The 18,565-nt window shown below is 45.4% G+C and overlaps 1 protein-coding gene across 2 annotated transcripts in view; it reads left to right on the top strand.

Annotated features, from left to right (window-relative positions):
- Positions 1–6,546: 6,546 nt before the first annotated feature.
- Positions 6,547–18,565, top strand: part of KIF6 (kinesin family member 6) — a 309,007-nt gene continuing 296,988 nt past the window's right edge. For both annotated transcript variants that reach the window (XM_088445329.1, XM_088445328.1), the window contains exon 1: positions 6,547–6,686. In XM_088445329.1, the coding sequence (XP_088301455.1) occupies positions 6,627–6,686 (60 nt within the window). In that variant the 5' untranslated portion in view covers positions 6,547–6,626. The remainder of the gene's footprint in view (positions 6,687–18,565) is intronic.

The following is an 18,565-nucleotide window of genomic DNA, read 5'->3' as shown; positions in this document are numbered from 1 at the left end:
TTCTAGACGCTTCCACTCACCTACGGAAGTAAAGGCCGCTTCCGTTCAGCAATCCCTTTTTGACTACCTTTCAACTGCTAGGGGGCAGCAAAGTACCCTTTGTGTTCCAGTTGATTTCATCCACCCTCCCACCAGCTCACAATCATAATCTAACCAAAATTATGCGGTTCAATTATAGTGTTCAAATAAGCCTAACAGATCACACACATTGATTACTGAACACTATAATCACGCTGGGGGCCGAACCCTAACAAAAATAACAACCCATACACCTGCTTTGTGTAAAGTAAACGGTAAGCTGCTACCGAGTCACTAGGCCAACTCCTGCGCCTAGCATTTAAGGGTCCTACGATACCCTTAACATTTAGGTCCCGTGTTACACCCTAAACAAATACTCACTGATACACACTTTTTTCCTGCGCAGAAAAATACACGTTAACCCAGATATTAGCAACAATTGATAATGTAAACTCAATGGCTTTGTTTAAACATGTGGGAGCACAACCGGAAAATGCGTATATACACTATTGTGCGACCGGTCGCATACACAATAATGCGACTACTACACAACCGTATGACTTACCCTTAGCTGCGTACACAAAAGTGCGTCTTTACCGTGCGCGCAAAACTACGGAACCCCTTTTAACGTAAAATACTATCAACAAAGGAAAACAAACTTTTTCCTTTCTTGTCCCTGGATTCTAATCCGCGTACCTTGACTCACACGATAACAGACAGCGATCTCTCAACATAGAGTGGTTGCAGGGAAACTGCGTGTGGCCACTATCCACCCTTTTGGTGAGATAGCGATAAACGTATTTTATCGTGTGAACACATAAGTGACTTCACTATGAGCCCCCAACTAAGGATATTGGATTCTAACCTCTATACACTCCTGCCTATACCTTCTAATATCCTGCCTATAAACCTCTAAGGATGACGCTATTTTGCGTACACAGTCATATAGTAAATAAAGACTCCAGACTTTGAACCTGTGGTTCCAAAGCACAAAGTGATATTTCAAGTAAAAAGTACAGTCAGTTACACGCTATGATCGAAGTACAATTTAGCGCAAAGAATTATACAGACCCAAGTACAGTCATACATACGCAGCGCTTCTGGACCAGATGTAGGCATCAGCAAGAAACCCCCGTCTATCAGCATTCAGCAAGAAGACTTGAAACCCAGGGTCAGAGCACACATACAGTCAGGTGCATAAATATTGGGACATTGACAGAATTTTCATATTTTGGCCTCTATTCACCACCACAATGGCTTTGAAATGAAACAAACAATGTGCTTTAACTGCAGAGTTTCAGATTTAATTTGAGGGTAATTGCATCCAAATCAGGTGAACAGTGTAGGAATTACAACGGTTTCTATATGTGCCTCCCACTTTTTAAGGGGCCAAAAGTAATGGGACAAACTAAACAATCCTAAATCTAACTTTCACTTTTTAATACTTTGTTGCAAATCCTTTGCAGGCAATTACAGCCTGAAGTCTGGAATGCATAGACATCACCAGACGCTGGGTTTCATCCCTGGTGATACTCTGCCAGGCCTCTACTGCAAATGTCTTCAGTTCCTGCTTGTTCTTGGGGTATTTTCCCTTCAGTTTTGTCTTCATCAAGTGAAATGCATGCTCAATCGGATTCAGGTCAGGGGATTGACTTGGCCATTGCATAACATTCCACTTTTTAGCCTTCAAAAACTCTTTGGTTGCTTTTGCAGTATGCGTCGGATCATTGTACATCTGCACTGTGAAGCGCCGTCCAATGAGTTCTGAAGCATTTGACTGAATATGAGCATATAATATTGCCCGAAACACTTCAGAATTCATTCTGCTGCTTTTGTCAGCAGTCACATCATCAATAAATACAAGGGAACCAGTTCCATTGGCAGCCATACATGCCCACACCATGATACTACCACCACCATGCTTCACTGATGAGGTGGTATGTTTTGGATCATGAGCAGTTCCTTTCCTTCTCCATACTCTTCTCTTCCCATCACTCTGGTACAAGTTGATCTTTGTCTCATCTGTCCATAGGATGCTGTTCCAGAACTGTAATGGCTTTTTTAGATGTTGTTTGGCAAACTCTAATCTGGTCTTCCTGTTTTTGAGGCTCACCAATGGTTTGCATCTTGTGGTGAATACTCTATATTCACTCTTGTGAAGTCTTCTCTTGATTGTTGACTTTGACACATATACACCTACCCCCTGTAGAGTGTTCTTGATTTGGCCAACTGTTGTGAAGGGGTTTTCCTTCACCAGGGAAATAATTCTTCTGTCATCCACCACAGTTGTTTTCCGTGATCTTCCAGGTGTTTTGGTGTTGCTGAGTTCTCTGGTGCGTTCTTTCTTTTTAACAATGTTCCAAACAGTTGATTTGGCCACATCTAATGTTTTTGCAATCTCTCTGATGGGTTTGTTTTGATTTTCCAGCCTAATGATGGCTTGCTTCACTGATAGTGACAGCTCTTCGGATCTCATATTGAGAGTCGACAGCAACTGATTCCAAATGCAAATGTCAAACCTAGAATCAACTCCAGACCTTTTACCTGCTTAATTGATAATGAAATAACGAGGGAACAGCCCACACCTGTCCATGAAATAGCTTTTGAGTTGATAGTCCCATTACTTTTGGCCCCTTAAAAAGTGGGAGGCACATATAGAAACCGTTGTAATTCCTACACCATTCACCTGATTTGGATGTAATTACCCTCAAATTAAATCTGAAAGTCTGCAGTTAAAGCACATCTTGTTTGTTTCATTTCAAAGCCATTGTGGTGGTGAATAGAGGCCAAAATATGAAAATTCTGTCAATGTCCCAATATTTATGCACCTGACTGTATTCATACCCCCCCCAGAAATAGACAACACAATAGAAAGGCTTGTTGCTGATGCCACTGGTTGCCAAGGGGGACGCATCTGTTACAGAGCATTTAACAGGTTGGTTCAAATGGACACAAAACAGCCTCTAACAGCTTGTTGCCTCCTCTATTTCCCCTGCATGCACAAAAATACATTTTGGTTCTTTATGTCTTCACGGTCCATAAGTTGTGAACACATGTTTCGATCTTCACACCGTTGATACCGGGAAGCTGTGGATAAAGCGCAGATCAGTATAATATCAAACACGGCTTACTTGTCATGTATTAAACCTTAGATACCAAAATAGTCTTTATTTCACAGCATTTGTAATAAATTAATAAAACTTGAATCTTTTACTTTATAGCTATGGAACCTTTTGTGTAAGTATTAGGGATATGGGAAAAGACGCTAGTTAGGTTTATCTGATTTGGGGCAGATGTGCAACTAATAAACAGCATTCGCATGCAGGATATTGTGCATTCGCTACTGTGCGTCATGTTAGCAGCTTAACTGTGCGTAATGTGCGGTGTTCATGCATGAGATTCCATACATACATATATATGTGTATACATATATATGTGTATACACATACACACCTCATTCCTTATTTATAGTTTCAAACTGTAATGCAAATGTGTTACCCCAAGCTGTGAAGCCGGGGCCATTCTGTCTGGGTGTGGGACTAAAACCCGTTTAGGATTCAGACAAATTCAATTGTGTAGATCAATATCTGGGTTATATTACAATTGCCACAACTATACTTGTCTATATACAGGGATTCCCAATTTGTATGTAAAACGCTCACAGTATTCTGGTGCAATGTCTATTCTATTTACTTTTCTCAGGGGCCGAATTTCTAGTTGTTTTTGGTAGATTATCAAAAACATTTCCATCTGTACTTAGCTCGTGAGTTGTAACTTAAAATGGCGCTGGTCGTAAAATGGCGTCTTGCAGATTCTTGTTTCTAAAATGGAGTCTAGCTGCCATTTGCAAGATGGCATCACGCACGCCAATTTCTACGCTGATTCTGTCTTAGCCACTAATCCAGCTTCGACAGGCAGTATCGCATCCCCCATGGAAACCTATGGGGGATGCAGCTGCCAACGGAGATGGAGTTATCCCAATGATAAGTGAAATATCGTGATCATAACCAGATTGTTTATAAGTGTGTATCTATCGTAAATTGCACAATTATAGCAGATATAGACAGCAAAAGACAATGGGAATCACATTATAAGATCTCCATTGGTTTATTGTAGATTAATACCTAAAACATCCTTAATTAACACTTACTGTAGCATATCGAATAAAGAGATGGACACCATAACAGCTTGGCTAAAAGGTCACAGCTTTTATTTACCAATTAATCAATTCACCTAACGGAGGTGACCAGGAGATGCTGAATACTCAGTTCTAGCTTTCAAGCTGGAGACATACACGGGGAACAACTGAAACGCTCCCCCTAGATACGCACTTACGTTGCAAAGGTCTCGCCTCCCTCCTGGGCCTAGTCCAAGCGCTTCCGTACAAAAGCGATCAGGTCCCCTCGTACAAGAAGGACAAACTCGCCATAATACACTGAGGTCCAACGCCCTCACAACGCTCTCTTGCACCACAATAAAGCCACTGAGATACAGCGTTCTCCCGCCATGCTGCACCTTCCCTGAATCAGGAAGAAAAAGTTAGCACAACAAAACACCAGCAGCAAAGCCTTGGGTGAGAGGGTGGGCTCCAGAAATGACAAAGAGGCTGATAACATGCACAACCACCTCTTATATACATAATCCTCAAACACACCCACAATTCACTCCATTGGTCAGATAACCAACCACCTGACCAATAACTCAGCTAATCTACCTAGTAACAAAGCTGTCAAGACAGCAAATCAGCAAAAAACCCAGGACTCTTATCTATTCTCAAGCCTATATAGCTTTCGCCTGCTAGAAGAACAAATACTATATTTAGGAGCAAGGAATAATTCCGTACTATAATTTTCATCCCTATATTTGGGAAGCATTGTGATTCCAATACACAAATCCTGCTCTTTCTTTCCCCCCTCCTCCCTTTAAATTATTTACTGATATCACACACCAAGGAATTAGGAAATAAATCAATATTTTGAATTTTGGTGTGGATACATAGGGGCAGATTCAATTAGCCGCAGGGTTTTTCCAGCTGGTAATTGCCGCCCTGCATCAATTCAATTGCCGGGGAGTCCGCAAGTCCCCGCAGTCGGACTTTACCTCGCAGTTCCTGGAGGTGCAAAGTAAATTCCACATTAGAACAACCAAATCAACCTTGTGCGCAGGGAAAAAAAAAACACATTGATTCCGCAGTTTACGGCTCATTGAATCTGCCCCATAGTTAGTGCCTGATACTCTCCATGAGACATTTGTATTTATCAAAGAAATTACTGATATATGGGAGTATTAAATTTAATATTTTCACCTGATAAGCAAAAAACTTATAAATCATAAAAAGCCAATCCATGATTTTCTATTTTTATGTATATGCAATAATATACCTAACCACCGCACGTGGAAGAATTGAAAGGTGGATAGAATAACTATATATTTTTTATGGTATGTACTATTTTATTAAAATAGATATAAAAGTTATATTTTAAAACTTAAGCCCCTAAAAAGAGGTTTTTATCTTTTATGCTACCTTGCAGAACAACCTCCTGTTAAGTATATAAGAGGACCAGCATATCACACCCAAGATGACCAGTAGTACATAACAAGGCCGGCATGTCACCCCCGACAATGACCAACATATAACAAGGCCGGCTTATCACCAGCATATAACAGGACCGGCTAATCACCAGCATATAAAAGTACAGGCATATAACAGGACCGGCATACCTCCAGCATATAACAGGACCAGCATATAACAGGACCGGCATATCACCAGCATATAAAAGGACCAGCATATAACAGGACCGGCATATCACCAGCATATAAAAGGACCAGCATATCACCACCATATAACAGGACCGGCATACCACCAGCATATAACAGGACCGGCATATCACCAGCATATAAAAGGACCAGCATATAACAGGACCGGCATATCACCAGCATATAAAAGGACCAGCATATCACCACCATATAACAGGACCGGCATACCACCAGCATATAACAGGACCGGCATATCACCAGCATATAAAAGGACCAGCATATAACAGGACCGGCATATCACCAGCATATAAAAGGACCAGCATATCACCACCATATAACAGGACCGGCATACCACCAGCATATAAAAGGACCAGCATATCACCACCATATAACAGGACCGGCATACCACCAGCATATAACAGGACCGGCATATCACCAGCATATAACAGGACCGGCATATCACCAGCATATAACAGGACCGGCACACCACCAGCATATAACAGGACCGGCATACCACCAGCATATAAAAGGACCGGCGTATCAAGCCCTGTATATACTCCTGTCTGTGGCCCCCAGCTGGTGCTCTTTGTGGTTACATGGCAGAGACCTGAGACGTAATGTGCTGCTGCTGAGCGGTCAGACCCTGTGCCAGTACGTAGTACTATATGTCGTGCAGGCGTCACACACTACAGCGGGTGTAAGGGGCGGGGCATAGAGAAATGGGTTACCCGCGTTCACCTCACTAGATACGCCCAGTCTGTCTCCGACCAATGAGCGCACGCCCTGTGCCGCGTGGCATGCCGGGTAGTGTCCCTAGTGACGGTTGCTAAGGAGCTGCAAGTGCCGGGAAGATGGTGAAACAGACCATCCAGATCTACGCCCGGGTGAAACCCAGCAGGAGGCAGGCCGGGGTGAGAGCACAGGGGTTATACTGCGGGGTACATAAAGGTATAATGCTGGGGCGGGGGGTACAGGGGTGGGAGTACTAGGGAATAACACTGGGGTACACAGAGATGAGAACGGTGGCAAACAGTAATACTATGGTACACCTGGGTGAGGGGGATACTGAGGGACTTATGCTAGGGCACACTTGGGTACCAGGACTAAGGAACACAGCAGCATAACACTGGGGTATACATTGGAGAGCTTACCTTGGAAATAATAGAACACTTTGTGACTAACCTGGGGTACTGTGGGAGTAATACAGGAATACAATAAACATAGGTGAGGGCACTGTAGAATAATACTGGGGTACTGTGGGAGTAATACAGGAATACACAAAGGTGAGAGTACGGGAGGAATAATACTGGGGTACTGTGGGAGTAATACAGGAATACACAAAGGTGAGAGCACTGTAGAATAATAATGGGGTACTGTGGGAGTAATACAGGGATACACAAAGGTGAGAGTACGGGAGGAATAATACTGGGGTACTGTGGAAGTAATACGTGAATACACATAGATGATAGTAAGGGAGGAATAATACTGGGGTACTGTGGGAGAAATACGAAATACACAAAGGTGAGAGCACTGCGAATAATACTGGGGTACTGTGGAAGTAATACGGGAATACACATAGGTGAGAGTACGGAAGGAATAATAATGGGGTACTGTGGAAGTAATACGGGCATACACAAAGTTGAGAGCACTGTGCGCATAATACTGGGGTACTGTGGAAGTTATACGGGAGTACACATAGGTGAGAGTACGGAAGGAATAATAATGGGGTACTGTGGAAGTAATACACATAGGTGAGAGTACGGGAGGAATAATACTGGGGTACTGTGGAAGTAATACGGGAATACACATAGGTGAGAGTACGGAAGGAATAATATTGGGGTACTGTGGAAGTAATACGGGAGTACACATAGGTGAGAGTACGGAAGGAATAATATTGGGGTACTGTGGAAGTAATACGGGAATACACATAGGTGAGAGTACGGGAGGAATAATACTGGGGTACTGTGGAAGTAATACGGGAATACACATAGGTGAGAGTACTATGTGAATAATACTGGGGTACTGTGAGAGTAATACTGGAATACACAAAGGTGAGAGTACTGTTCGAATAATACTGAGTACTGTGGAACTAATACTGGGGTACACATAGGTGAGGGTACGGGAGGAACAGTACTGGGGTACTGTGGAAGTAATATGGGAATACACATAGGTGAGAGTATGGGAGGAATAATACTGGGGTACTGTGGAAGTAATACGGGAATACACATAGGTGAGAGTACGGAAGGAATAATATTGGGGTACTGTGGAAGTAATACGGGAATACACATAGGTGAGAGTACGGGAGGAATAATACTGGGGTACTGTGGAAGTAATACGGGAATACACATAGATGATAGTACGGGAGGAATAATACTGGGGTACTGTGGGAGAAATACGGAATACACAAAGGTGAGAGCACTGCGAATAATACTGGGGTACTGTGGAAGTAACGGGAATACACATAGGTGAGAGTACGGAAGGAATAATAATGGGGTACTGTGGAAGTAATACGGGCATACACAAAGGTGAGAGCACTGTGCGAATAATACTGGGGTACTGTGGAAGTAATACTGGGGTACACAAATGTGAGAGTACGGGAGGAATAATACTGGGGTACTGTGGAAGTAATACGGGAATACACATAGGTGAGAGTACGGGAGGAATAATACTGGGGTACTGTGGAAGTAATACGGGAATACACATAGATGAGAGTACGGGAGGAATAATACTGGGGTACTGTGGAAGTAATACGGGAATACACATAGGTGAGAGTACTATGTGAATAATACTGGGGTACTGTGAGAGTAATACTGGAATACACAAAGGTGAGAGCACTGTGTGAATAATACTGGGGTACTGTGGACGTAATACGGGAGTACACATAGGTGAGAGTACGGAAGGAATAATATTGGGGTACTGTGGAAGTAATACGGGAATATACAAAAGCGAGAGCACTATGTGAATAATACTGAGTACTGTGGAACTAATACTGGGGTACACATAGGTGAGGGTACGGGAGGAACAATACTGGGGTACACATGGGTAAAACCTCTGCAGAAATAATACTAGGGAATACATTAGTGAGTCAATTGGGGCAATAATACTGGGGTACACTATGGTATGGGAATAATACTGGGTTATACATGGGCAATGGCACTAGGGAAATAATACCAAGACACATATGGGTAATATGAGTATTATATGACCGAGACATGGAGATGTACAGTACTGGGGGTACATGAGTAAAACAGGTTATACTGGGGCAATTGATATGACATGGGGTTATACTGGGGAACATTAGGATTATACAAGGGACACACGTGAGTGATATGACATGTGATTATACGGGGGGTTCATGAGTGAGCTAGGGGGGGCTATACTGGGGAACATTAGGATTATACTAGGGGCACACGAGTGATATGACATGGGATTATACGGCGGACACATGAGTGAGCTAGTGGGGACTATACTGGGGAACATTAGGATTATACTAGGGGCACACATGAGTGATATGACATGGGATTATACGGGGGACAGATGATTGAGCTAGGGGGGACTATACTGGGGAACATTAAGATTATACTAGGGGCATACATGAGTGACATGACATGGGATTATACAGGGGTACATGAGTGAGCTAGGGGGGACTATACTGGGTTACATTAGGATTATACTAGGGGCATACATGAGTGACATGACATGGGATTATACAGGGGTACATGAGTGAGCTAGGCGGGTTATACTGGGTTACATTAGGATTATACTAGGGGCACACATGAGTGATATGACATGGGATTATACAGGGGTACATGAGTGAGTTAGGCGAGTTATAATGAGGTAAATTAGGAAATAAACTAGGGACTCACATGATTGATATGACATGGGATTATACGAGGGTACATGAGTGAGCTAGGCGGGTTATACTGGGGAACATTAGGATTATACTAGGGGCACACACGAGTGATATGACATGGGATTATACGGGGGTACATGAGTGAGCTAGGCAGACTATACTAACAAGGTTTCCGTAGGTGAACCTGCGGAAGGATCATTAACGGTGAGTGGCAGGTGGGGAGTTTGACTGTCAAACCGTAACTCAGGTGTCCTAAAGCGAGCTCAGGGAGGACAGAAACCTCCCGTGGAGTAGAAGGGTTAAAAGCTTTAAGGATTATAATAGTGGCACACATGATTGATATGACATGGGATTATACGGGGGGGTACATGAGAGAGATAGGCGAGTTATAATAAGATAAATTAGGAAATAAACTAGGGGCACACATGAGTGATATGACATGGGATTATACGAGGGGTACATGAGTGAGCTAGGCGGGTTATACTGGGGTACATTAGGATTATACTAGGGGCACACATGAGTGATATGACATGGGATTATACAGGGGTACATGAGTGAGCTAGGGGGGACTATACTGGGGAACATTAGGATTATACTAGGGGCACACATGAGTCATATGACATGGGATTATACGGGGGTACATGAGTGAGCTAGGCGGGTTATACTGGGGAACACTAGGACTATACTAGGGGCACACATGAGTGATATGACATGGGATTATACGGGGGTACATGAGTGAGCTAGTGGGGACTATACATTAGGATTATACTAGTGGCACACATGAGTGATATAACATGGGATTATATGGGAGTACATGAGTGAGCTAGGGGGGACTATACTGGGGAACATTAGGATTATACTAGGGGCATACATGAGTGATATAACATGGGATTATACGGGGGTACATGTGTGAGCTAGGGGCTACTATACTGGGGAACATTAGGATTATACTAGGGGCACACATGAGTGATATGACATGGGATTATACGGGGGTACATGAGTGAGGTAGGGGGACTATACTGGGGAACATTAGGATTATACTAGGGGCATACATGAGTGATATGACATGGGATTATACGGGGGTACATGTGTGAGCTAGGGGCTACTATACTGGAGAACATTAGGATTATACTAGGGGCACACATGAGTGATATGACATGGGATTATACGGGGGTACATGTGTGAGCTAGGGGCTACTATACTGGAGAACATTAGGATTATAATAGTGGCACACATGAGTGATATGACATGGGATTATACGGGAGTACATGAGTGAGCTAGGCGGGTTATAGTCGGGTACATTAGGATTATACTATGGGCACATGAGTGACATGACATGGGATTATATGGGGGACACATGAGTGAGCTAGGGGGGACTATACTGGGGAACATGAGGATTATACTAGGGGCACACATGAGTGATATGACATGGGATTATACGGGGGTACATGAGTGAGCTAGGGGGGACTATACTGGGGAACATTAGGATTATACTAGGGGCACACATGAGTGATATGACATGGGATTATACGGGGGGTACATGAGTGAGCTAGGCGGGTTATAGTGGGGTACATTAGGATTATACTAGGGGCACACATGAGTGATATGACATGGGATTATACGGGGGACACATGAGTGAGCTAGGGGGGACTATACTGGGGAACATTAGGATTATACTAGGGGGCACACATGAGTGATATGACATGGGATTATACAGGGGTACATGAGTGAGCTAGGGGGGACTATACTGGGGAACATTAGGATTATACTAGGGGCACACATGAGTGATATGACATGGGATTATACGGGGGTACATGAGTGAGCTAGGGGGGACTATATTGGGGAACATTAGGATTATACTAGGGGCATACATGAGTGATATGACATGGGATTATACGGGGGGTACATGAGTGAGCTAGGCGGGTTATAATAAGGTAAATTAGGAAATAAACTAGGGACACACATGATTGATATGACATGGCATTATACAGGGGTACATGAGTGAGCTAGGGGGGACTATACTGGGGAACATTAGGATTATACTAGGGGCACACATGAGTGATATGACATGGGATTATACGGGGGTACATGAATGAGCTAGGCGGGTTATACAGGGGAACATTAAGACTATACTAGGGGCACACACGAGTGATATGACATGGGATTATACAGGGGTACAGGAGTGAGCTAGGTGGGACTATACTGGGGAACATTAGGATTATACTAGAGGCACACATGAGTGATATGACATGGGATTATATGGGAGTACATGAAAGAGCTAGTGGGGACTATACATTAGGATTATACTAGGGGCACACATGAGTGATATGAAATGGGATTATATGGGGGTACATGAGTGAGCTAGGCGGGTTATACTGGGGAACATTGGGATTATACTAGGGGCACACGAGTGATATGACATGGGATTATACGGGGGGTACATGAGTGAGCTAGGGGGGACTATATTGGGGAACATTAGGATTATACTAGGGGCATACATGAGTGATATGACATGGGATTATACGGGGGGTACATGGGTGAGCTAGGCAGGTTATAATAAGGTAAATTAGGAAATAAACTAGTGACACACATGATTGATATGACATGGGATTATACAGGGGTACATGAGTGAGCTAGGGGGGACTATACTGGGGAACATTAGGATTATACTAGGGGCACACATGAGTGATATGACATGGGATTATACGGGGGTACATGAGTGAGCTAGGCGGGTTATACAGGGGAACATTAAGACTATACTAGGGGCACACACGAGTGATATGACATGGGATTATACAGGGGTACAGGAGTGAGCTAGGTGGGACTATACTGGGGAACATTAGGATTATACTAGAGGCACACATGAGTGATATGACATGGGATTATATGGGAGTACATGAGAGAGCTAGTGGGGACTATACATTAGGATTATACTAGGGGCACACGAGTGATATGAAATGGGATTATATGGGGGGTACATGAGTGAGCTAGGAGGGTTATACTGGGGAACATTGGGATTATACTAGGGGCACACGAGTGATATGACATGGGATTATACGGGGGGTACATGAGTGAGCTAGGGGGGACTATACTGGGGAACATTAGGATTATACTAGGGGCACACGAGTGATATGACATGGGATTATACTAGGGTACATGAGTGAGCTAGTGGGGACTATACTGGGGAACATTAGGATTATACTAGGGGCACACATGAGTGATATGACATGGGATTATACTAGGGTACATGAGTGAGCTAGTGGGGACTATACTGGGGAACATTAGGATTATACTAGGGGCACACATGAGTGATATGACATGGGATTATACTAGGGTATATGAGTGAGCTAGTGGGGACTATACTGGGGAACATTAGGATTATACTAGGGGCACACATGAGGGATATGACATGGGATTATATGGGGGTACATGAGTGAGCTAGGGAGGACTATACTGGGGAACATAAGGATTATACTAGGGGCACACATCATTGAAGAGTTATGGGGAACACGGGAGAGACCGTAGCACTGTCCTGGCTGCACTTACAGGGGAATGGGTTGGGGGCAGGGGGTATCTGGGGTGCCACTTTGTAAGGATCTGTTCCTGGAATTTTCACTTCTGGGAATTACTTTATTTGGATTAAACGCTGCCTACAATTAGGTTAATTTATACAAACCTATACCTATTGCATCATATTGTGCACTTTGATTGACAACTCTAAAATCATATTGTGCACTCTGATTGACAGCTCTAACTAGCCATGAAAACAGTAAGCACATCTAATTTAAATTTGGTTTCAGTGTGTGTGTGCGTGGGGGGAGGGCAGTCAACTTTCCTTATATTTGCCCATTTTGACAACTGTGTTTTGACAGCGCATTATACCGAGGCTGCGTGTTCAGAGTGGTTAGAGATCAGTGATCCGTGTTACTGACTAGATATCCACTATAAAGCCGCACGGTTATGTACTAGAGTGCCTTGATGATCAAGCAGTACGCCTAGTCTCCTCTGTATGAAGACGACTTTGCAAACTAGAAGTGCCCCTACTTATATCAGTCACGTAAAAAGTCCAATCTCCAACAAGCATTGCTTCTATTAAATAGCATTGGTCCTCTAAAACACTGCTCAGTTTAAATCTCATTTATGTCTCACATTAATCAGAGTTAAAGTACGTCGGGACTTGCCTGAATTACGTGTGTGCTGAGAGTGAGTGGACATGGGTACTAACTGTATTAGATGTATCCTGAGAGTGAGGAGAAATCAGGACTGTCTTTATTACATGTGTACTGAGGGCCTGATTCAGAGCTGAACGCTCTGACCAGAGCGCTCGCTCTGAATCAGGGCCGTCCCAGCTAAATTTGGAGCGGCCTCCTGGCCGCTCGCATAGCTGTGGGTGACCACCCACAGCTTATGCGAGCGGCCAAAAAGATGGTCGCGATGGTCAAAGACCATCGGGCTTGCGACGAGACCCTGCGGTAGGGTCTCGCTTCCGCAAGCCCAGGAGTGATTTTGGCTCTATCAGAGCCAAAATCACTCCCACTGACATCATTACTGATGTCAGTGGGGCCGGACTCAGACAGTGGGCGTTCCCATGGAAACGCTTCCGTCTGGCAGTCACGCTCCCGGCACGCCCACCAAAGGGGGCGTGCTGTCAATCAACATCGACAGCACGCCCCCTTTGGTGCGAGACCCGGAGCGACGGAGAGCCCGTCGCTATCTGGGTCTCGCGCATGCGCACGACGGAGCTCCCTCCGTCGTGCGCATGCGCAGTGGGGCAACATCAACCCGTTTGCGAGCTTCCTTTGCTCGCGAACGGGTCTGAATGACCCCCTGAGAGTGAGGAGACATTAGGACTGTCTTTGTTACATGTGTCCTGAGAATGAAAGGACCCTGGGACTGTTTGTGTTACATGTATCCTGAAAGTGAGGGGACATCGGGACTGTCTGCATTACACGTGTCCTGAGTGTGAGTGGACACAGGGATTGTCTGTATTACATGTGTATTGAGATTGAGGGGGACACCTGGACTGCCTGTATTACATGTGTTCCGAGAGTGAGGGGACACCGGGACTGACTGTATTACATGTGTCCAGATGGGATGCAGTCAGGAAGACGATGGTCGCCTGACCGTCAAATCCCGGCAAGGTACTGATGACAGGCGTCAAAATCCCGACGCCTGTCATTAGGCCTACGCTGAAAGCCCGACACCCGGCACACCGAACGAAGGTAAGCCGGGCGCGGACAGCCGCTGGGTGGGAGAGGGTTAGCTTTTAGGGCTTCCGGGGGGATTTAGGGTTATGCTCTCCCCCCCCCCCCCCCCCCGGGAGGGTTAGGTTTAGGCTAGGGGAAGGGGGGTTAGGGTTAGGCCCCCGGGGAGAGGTTAGGGTTAGGCACCTCCCCCCCCCCGGGAGACTTAGGTTTAGGCTGCGGGGACGAGGGGCTTAGGTTTAGGCACTTAGAGGGGGGCTGGGTTTAGGCACTAGGGGAAGGTTAGGGTCTGGCACCCCTAAAGGAGGGTTAGGGTTAGAGGGGAGAAGAGGGTTAGTTATACTTAGCTTTTTAGCTATCGGGATCTTCACTCCTGCTGGGGTTCCGCTGTCGGGATTTGAACCATGCGACTGGCGGTATTACATACTGATTCCGTGCAGATAGTGAGAGGGCACTGGCATTGTCTGTATTACATATGTCCTCACAGTGAGGTGACACGGGGACCCTCTGTATAACGTGTCTTAAGAGTGATGGGACTGTGGGCATGATACAGAGATGGACGCTAATGCGATCGCAGCTGCGATTTCATAAGCAACGCAGCAGCGAAAATATGCTAATGGTTGCAAAGATCTCCTGCGCATAAAGACTGCCTTCTTACCTGCGTGCGACGATGCATACCTGCGTAAATATTGCTAACATCGACGCACATCGGCGGCCATCTAACCCTGCTTGCCGCAGCCTTGACAGCTCTTCTGACACGCAGAGCTGTGTATGCACTCGCAGTGCCTTATTTATGCACGCCCATGTAACAGAGTTTAAATCGACAGGCACACCTGCGTTTTACTGACCACTCCCCGTTACCACCCCCAAACTCTGACCACCTCTCAGTCACTTTGTGATTGGATCCTCTGTGCGTCCGTAATCGCAATGCGATCGCTGCGCACGCGCAGTGCAGCTTATAAGCATGCGCGATGGCAAACAATCGCTCGATCTGCGTGAAAATTGCATTAGTGTCCATCTCTGAATCCGGCTCTGTGTCCATTACATGTGTCCTGAGAGTGAAGGGATACGGGACTGTCTTTATTACATGTGTCCTGAGAGTGAGGGGACATCGGTCCTGTCTGTATTACATGTGTCCTGAGAGTGAGATGACACCGGGACTGTCTGTATTACATGTGTCCTGAGAGTGAGGGGATACAGGACTGTCTTTATTACATGTGTCCTGAGAGTGAGGGGATACGGGACTGTCTGTATTACATGTGTCCTGAGAGTGAGGGGATACCAGGACTGTCTGTATTACATGTGTCCAGAGAGTGAGGGGATACCAGGACTGCCTGTATTACATGTGTCCTGAGAGTGAGGGGACATCGGTACTGTCTGTATTACATGTGTCCTGAAAGTGAGGTGACACCAGGACTGCCTGTATTACATGTGTCCTGAGAGTGAGGAGACCTCAGGACTGCCTGTATTACATGTGTCGTGAGAGTGAGGGGATACAGGACTGTCTGTATTACATCTGTCCTGAGAGTGTGGTGTCACCAGTACTGCCTGTATTACAACAGGACTGTCTGTATTATATGTGTCTTGAATGTGAGGTGACACCAGGACTGTCTGTATAACGTGTCGTGAGAGTGAGGGGATACGGGACTGTCAGTATTACATGTGTCATGAGAGTGAGATGACACCGGGACTGTCTGTATTACATGTATCCTGAGAGTGTGCGGGGATACGGGACTGTCTGTTTTACGTGTGTCCTGAGAGTGAGGGGATACAGGACTGTGTATTACATGTGTCCTCAGAGTGTGGGGACACTGATACTGTCTGTATTACATGTATCCTGAGAGTGTGGGGATACGGGACTGTCTGTATTACACGTGTCCTGTGAGTGAGGGGATACGGGACTGTCTGTATTACGTGTGTACTGAGAGTGAGGGGATACGGAACTGTCTGTATTACATGTGTCCTGAGAGTGAGGGGATACGGGACTGTCTGTATTACATGTGTCCTGAGAGTGAGGGGACACTGAGACTGTCTGTATTACATGTGTCCTGAGAGTGAGGGGATACGGGACTGTCTGTATTACATGTGTCCTGAGAGTGAGGGGATACGGGACTGTCTGTATTACATGTGTCCTGAGAGTGAGGGGATACGGGACTGTCTGTATTACGTGTGTCCTGAGAGTGAGGGGATACGGGACTGTGTATTACACATGTGTCCTGAGAGTGAGGGGATATGGGACTGTCTGTATTACATGTGTCCTGAGAGTGAGGGGATACGGGACTGTCTGTATTACATGTGTCCTGAGAGTGAGGGGATACGGGACTGTCTGTATTACATGTGTCCTGAGAGTGAGGGGATACGGAACTGTCTGTATTACATGTGTCCTGAGAGTGAGGGGATATGGGACTGTCTGTATTACATGTGTCCTGAGAGTGAGGGGATACGGGACTGTGTATTACACATGTGTCCTGAGAGTGAGGGGATATGGGACTGTCTGTATTACGTGTGTCCTGAGAGTGAGGGGATACGGAACTGTCTGTATTACATGTGTCCTGAGAGTGAGGGGATATGGGACTGTCTGTAATACATGTGTCCTGAGAGTGAGGGGATACGGGACTGTCTGTATTACATGTGTCCTGAGAGTGAGGGGATACGGGACTGTCTGTATTACATGTGTCCTGAGAGTGACGGGGTGTCACTGGATGGGCTTACTTCGCCCCCAGGCCACCAGCAGTGGGGTATAGAGTTTTTTTCTTTTTACTCTTTTACTGATTTGAGTTGCATCAATTTGATGGTGAAAAAATACAAAGCAGTTGCAGGAGTCTTGGAATAAAGTATATGTTTATTAGCTCCAGTAAAATGACCTAATAAGGAGAGTATTACCAGTTAAATGTAATGATAACACAAATAAAACACTGTCAGGATGATATGGGTTCCAGTCAACACGTCGACATTCAGAATGTTGACAATCAAAAGGTGGACATGAGAATGTTGACATGTTCAGAATGATGACATTCAGGATAGCGACATGCTTACAATGATGTAGTGTAGGGTAAACAGCAGACATCCCCGGAAAGGGGCGTGGCCATGCAGGAAGGGGTGGGGCTTCATGTCGCACCCCTTTTCCGTCACTCTAGGGTGCATGCCCAGCACCAGCACTTATGGAAATGCTGGGCTGCCCCCAAGCTCTCCCCTCACTGTGAATAGATGCCATGCGCACAGCATCTGTTTACCGGCCAGAGCTCAAAACCGCAGCTTTTCACACCCGTAGGTCACTGCGGCCTGCGGGTGGGGGTGGCTGAGGGCGGGCTGTTTCAGCGGTGCGCCGCCATAAGGACAGGGCACATTTTGCCAGTTTACATTCTGGCAGGACGCAGCGCGGTGCCTCGTTGAAACAGCCTAGCGGGATCACTAATGACAAAATGTTAAAAAATCTTAAATCTCGACGAATGCTATTAGCGTTATGCTGGAGTTAGGGTCAGTTTTACGCTAAAATAGCACTGTCTGCATTCTGACAATGTCAACATTATGTCACTGTTGACATTGTGGATGCCCACATGCCATCTGTTGCAATTATGACCATGTAGACATTACAGTGTCGACATATCCTTTCCGATCGGGGTGGTACAGATTTCATGGGCATCAGCAGTCCCTTGTCTCTTTGCACCCCATCGGCACAGCAAGTAACGACTCAAACAGCACCCCCCACTGTACCCCTTTGTTGTCATTTCAG

This window comes from Taudactylus pleione, unplaced genomic scaffold (assembly GCF_031769625.1).
Source record: "Taudactylus pleione unplaced genomic scaffold, aTauple2 ptg000378l, whole genome shotgun sequence".
Classification (NCBI taxonomy): Eukaryota; Metazoa; Chordata; class Amphibia; order Anura; family Myobatrachidae; genus Taudactylus; species Taudactylus pleione.
Note: the sequence above shows the minus strand (reverse complement) of the source record. Positions and strands in the feature narration are given on the sequence as shown.